Here is a 5360-nt window from a genome sequence, read left to right on the forward strand (position 1 = left end):
AAACACGTTGGTTAAGTTAATTAACTTTTGGTTTTATTTGTCGAATATGGCTGGTGGTTCATTCACATGAAGAAAGACAATTGCCCAAGTGTCATTGCTCGCTCGAAAGTTTAAAAAGAAAACTAATAAAAATGCACTCACAGTTTGCTTAAATAACCACTCAAATTTCTTACACAAAAAAAATTTAAAGCATTTTCGAGAAGCCGGCAGGAATCTAAGAAAGGTAGGTTTATGGACATTAATTTTTTCATCCCTCGCAGCGAGGCTTTTTCTAAACGTAGCCAAAAAGTATTTCAGAAATGATCACAGTGTTAGTTCTCACTCATATACTCAAAAGAGAAATATTTTGGCTTGCGAAGAAACAAAGAAAACGCGTTCATTTTCCAGGTCATTAATTAATGTTAGAGGTAGGGGAAAAAATTGTTGTTGACAGCGAAGGAAAAGTTTCCCAAAGATATGTCCTCATATAACTTCAGCACAAGGAAAAGAACATTTATTACAGTGATCTTGGGTGATCGTTAATACGTTGTTTCAATATGAAAGAAAAAATAAAAATAAAAACAAAGAAAATAGAAATGATGAACGTCAGTTATAAAGGTTTGCCAGTCTCATTGCTTTTGCAAGATAATGAGGTTGTTCAAGAACGTCGCAAATTTTTAAAGGGACATTGACGGTTTGAAATTAACCCTCACCAAAAAATTAGGAGAGCTGAAGGTTCGATTGAGTGCAAACTTCTCAGTTCCAAAATCTCGAGAATTTATGGCAGACAGTGAGAAAAATTGAAATTTAGATCTTGGAAGAGATCTTGCGGCTCAGTGTTGTAAGTGCGCTCTGGGAGAAATTTGAAAGAAATTTTTAGCGTCAGAAATGAGAAAATTTAATACGTAACACTGTAAAAATTTCTCCCTTGTTAACTACAGGGGCCGTATTTAACGGTTGTAAAGTTAACATCTAGACCAAAAATATTGATTTTTGATATTTGTTGCTACCCAGGTTCATGCAGTAATACTTTGATGCTTTGGAATACGATCAAATTCCCTCGATGAAAGCATGCATCAAAAGGCCAACATTTTATCTCTCAAGGATCTACCATTTTAGAAGACCTTAAAGAGTTAACTTTTCAGTGATTATAAAAGTGACTCTGTAACATCCTTACGAAAACTACAAGTATTTGTGTGTAAATGAAACCTCTTTCTAAGTGGGTTTGCATGCTCGCTCTGCCGGTTGAAATTGCATTTAGAAGAACGCGTAAATAGTAAAACGACATTTTGCCGCAAGGGCAGCCTTTTTTCAAACGCAAATGAGTAATTTGATAAACTTGGTTTGTTCGCTAAGCGAAAGACCTTTAAAAAGCCAACTACCTTTTACAACGGATATTGTGGATTTTGTTTGGTTTTTACCTGCTTCTTGTTCTTCTACCACGTTCATCTTGAAAGAAGTGCAAGTGGTAGAGAAATATCAAACTAAAAAACATTCATATTGTAACAGAGGAGAAAGGGAACTTCTTGTCAATTTTACCTCCGTAAATCTCGATCTTTCCTTTTAATCACCATAGAGCTCTGAAAGGTACCGTTTTCATTCACGATGGGGGTTTCAAAGGCTTTGAAAATTATACCATAAACATAGTTAATAGAGGGGACTGGCATAAAACTATCAGCTACAAAAAAAAGAAAGGACTGGTTGGGATGCCAAACCTGTTTCATAATTTTCTCAATTTTGATTTTAAAAGATGGCCTCAAGCCGTCACTAGGGCCTTAGAGAAACGAGCCCCAGGCGACACGATTGTTGAAACCACTCAGACACGCTATTTGTTCAGTTCCTACTTCAGTTGAGTATTCATAGAACTTTTCATAACAAGTGTAGGTGACATGATTGTATATGCGACTCCAAATGACACTGACTGACACATGACACATTAGTACACGCTGAACTGTTCGCTCCAAATATGGAAAAATCTAACCACACATTTGGTCTTATAGAATATTGTTTTGCAAAACACTTGGGGATATGTTACTTCTAACATTGAAAATTTTTTCAAACTTGTGCTTTGTTGTTACCATGCGAGTTGAGTAGAAAGAGTTTTTTGCGTGATGGCTAAGTTAAAGACCAGCTGTTGTAGAAACAAAACAATCCGCTAAAGCTGCCGCTTCCGTCCACTAGTTAATGGTTTTCTTATCTCAATCAAAACGGAAAAAAGATTATAAGGCGTGCTGGATTGCCTTATCGGTTATAGGACGTCACAACTAAATTATACACATCCGCGCCATGTCAGCTTTTTTAAAGGAGTTTCAATTTTCAACTTAATTAAAATCATGCTCAGTTCAAAATTAAAAGCAAAAAGAGAAAAGCAAAGACAAAAATTATTTAAGAAAGATATCCAAGTTGATGACAAACTTTTAATCCAAATTCGTGAGTCTTGAAGTCTCGTTTTTTTCCTTAAATTTTGTTCACAGTTCCACTATAATTTACTCGTAGATGAAATTGTTTTTCGCGTTGGTGTGTGAATTAACAAAAAAAGCCAAAACTTAAAGGCTCTTTGTAACATCCATTAAGCTGTCTAAAAGTTTAAAATAACTTGCTTCAATCTTTTATTAGTAATAATGAATAAAGGGGGTACCGGTAAGTTTCTAAAGAAATTGTGGTGCTTCTTCGGTGGGGGTAACAAGGTCATTTGGTTATATCAACTAAGTCGAATTTGTAAAGCGGCCACCTTAACTCTGTACACTTTTGGATTTCCTCGAAGGGGGTGGGTAAGGAATTAAATAAAAATCAGTATTAGAAAGATACGATTAAGTCAATGAGTTGATGCTTTGACTTGGTTCAAAGTACTGGATGTGTGCAACACACCGATTGCATTTTGGCGTCGAAAACACAGTCGAAGCGAGCGGTTGAACTTCGGAATTCTCCAGGCATACATAAATGGATTCACCATGGAGCTCACTGAGAGAAATTCATTCGCCACATAATAATAAACTCTGTATGCGTAAGAGGTCCGACAGGAACAAAAATATAGAATCTGCACCTGGACGAAGTAGGGAAAAAATGACAAGTAAAATATCAAAAGAATCATCATAAATGCCATGACCATTCTGTTCTCTCTCTCCAACTGTTGCCTTCTGCTCCCTGCTGTCAGACTGGCGCGAACATTTCTAAGCTCTTCTCTTTGAAGGGAAATCGTTTTGTATATTTTCACATAAATTGTTGTTAGGAGGAACGATGGGATCACGAAATGAGAGTAACAATAGGCAAGCAAAAATGTTTCTCTCCTCACATCTGAAACTGGAAGTACGGAGAAAACTAGCGCACTTGTCCAAATACCAAAGATGAAGATTTTCGCTCTTGTGTTCGTCACTTTCAGTGGATATTCAAACGGCTTGATAACAGCAACATACCGATCGTAAGACATCACCAAAAGCGTAAACACAGCAGCTAGAATCGACACAGCTCCGATGAAATATTGAGTGATGTTGACGATTAAAAGCTCCCCCAAGCCACGATACCTGTAGGTAAGTTCGAAACCTCTCAGAAAGCTGACAAATCCCATAAAAAAATCGGCTAAGGAGAGATTTGCAATTAGAAAAACGTTTGGCGTACGCAAACATCGACAGGGGTCGCGGTAAATCGTGACGAAGAGAAAGCTGTTTGCAGTCATGATAACTGTTGCAAATACGAAGTCAATGATTATTAAGCCAAGGAGGAACACACCCTGAACTGACTCTTCGCTACCATTTGATGAAGTCGTCGAGTTCATCTTTAACTCTTTAACTGCGTTGTAGCTCCACTCAAATAATCAATATTTTCAAATAATCAATATCTTTTCTTTTCGTTGTGAAACTTTGTGACTGTTTTCTCAGCTGTTTTTAAGTTTGCTAATTTTTTTTCTCTGTCACGTTTTAACTTCTAGAAGCCATCTTTGACGCAGAGTCTAAGCAATCTAAATGGTAATTTTGTTTTGGAACGTGCCATGGAGGAAATCAACACTAATGAGTTGAATAAAAGTCGTTCTAGTAAAGGGCACATGAGGATTTAAGTAAACTGAAAATACACTTAGCCATCTTGTCTCCTTTTAATTGAGCCTTCGTGGCAGTCATAAACAGCAACAATTGGACGCAAATTTACTTCCTTGAAATCATATCCTGACCTCTTGAAAATGTGATCTTTTGTTCATGATTATTGAAGCCTCTTTGTCATGATTGTAGAGGTTATCAAGATGGTGCCTGACAAAGTTAAATTAGATGAGCAATTATGGGAAACTGATCACCTGTGTGTCCAAAAAACAAGGGAAACATTGGTTGTAATCATTCGTCGTTAGGCATAGAAAATAAAAAAGGAAAAAGGAAAAGAGGAAAAAGAAATAAAAAAAACAACAACCAAAACAAAATAAAATATTTTTTCGAAGACATATTTTGGCATAAATTTTGCCATTATTTTATTTATTATTTCATTTTTAACTATTGATTCTATTTTTCCGTCGATCTGTACAATAATAGATCACAAAAGACGTCAAAATGCGTAAAAATATCATCGAAACACTCGAATGCGCCTCGTATGCTCCTTTTTTGTCTAGTTCTTACACCATATTTTGTTAAAACTGATTTCAAAGCTCGTCGTTTTGCCCAGACTCAGTGGCCTGTAGAAAATTTTCTGCACTCTTACTACTGAGACAAGTGACTAAGTCTTTAGAATTGCAGTTGAATTTTCCCAGATATTTCTTCCCATAGTTTGGGTCTTTGCTAGAATAGGATGCAAAAGGAGATGCTACCCCTCCCCCCTGAAAAACTGCTCTTTGGAAGAGACCTTCACACAACAGTTATAATAAGTGTAAAGCCACAATTCCAGCTCCCGAGCTTTGTCCAGCCATCGTTGGCCGTTCGGGGTCTGTACCATACGCTGCAATATTTTCCTGGATCCACTTGAAGTCAAACTAACATCATAGACACACAGTAAGCAGAATTGCTGATGAGATCTTGGGCGCGAAAGGGTCATAGGGATAACATTTTTAAATTTCCAACGATTTTTTTCCTTCTTACAGGTGTGGATGTGGAATTGTAACTGTTACTTCTAAGACTGTGACATATTTCTGAACAAATGTTCGACAACATGGATTCTGTTTTTTTCTTTTTTTTTATATATTAATCAGAAAAACTGTAAGAGGCAATTTCGTTGTTTGATCATGACTGGATAAGAATCAATTAAAATTGGTGAAGAAGTTAGAGTATTGTCCGAGTGATAATTACTTGATATCATCGTAAGGATCAAATGTCCACGGCAGAAAACCCTTATTCCTTTTGATATCCTCATTACGTCCCAGTTCTTGTCTTATTCTTCGAGCTGACCCCCATGACCAACGAAAAGTAAAA

General features: G+C 36.5%; 1 protein-coding gene across 1 annotated transcript; it reads right to left on the reverse strand.

The window, feature by feature from the left end:
- Window positions 1–2743: 2743 nt before the first annotated feature.
- LOC111327583 (melanopsin-like) lies at window positions 2744–3892 on the reverse strand. The gene has a single exon (XM_022931802.2). The coding sequence runs from the start codon at window positions 3749–3751 to the stop codon at window positions 2795–2797; it is 957 nt and encodes a 318-aa protein (XP_022787537.2). The 5' UTR covers window positions 3752–3892; the 3' UTR covers window positions 2744–2794.
- Window positions 3893–5360: the final 1468 nt, after the last annotated feature.

This window comes from Stylophora pistillata, chromosome 9 (genome assembly GCF_964205215.1).
Source record: "Stylophora pistillata chromosome 9, jaStyPist1.2, whole genome shotgun sequence".
Classification (NCBI taxonomy): domain Eukaryota; kingdom Metazoa; phylum Cnidaria; class Anthozoa; order Scleractinia; family Pocilloporidae; genus Stylophora; species Stylophora pistillata.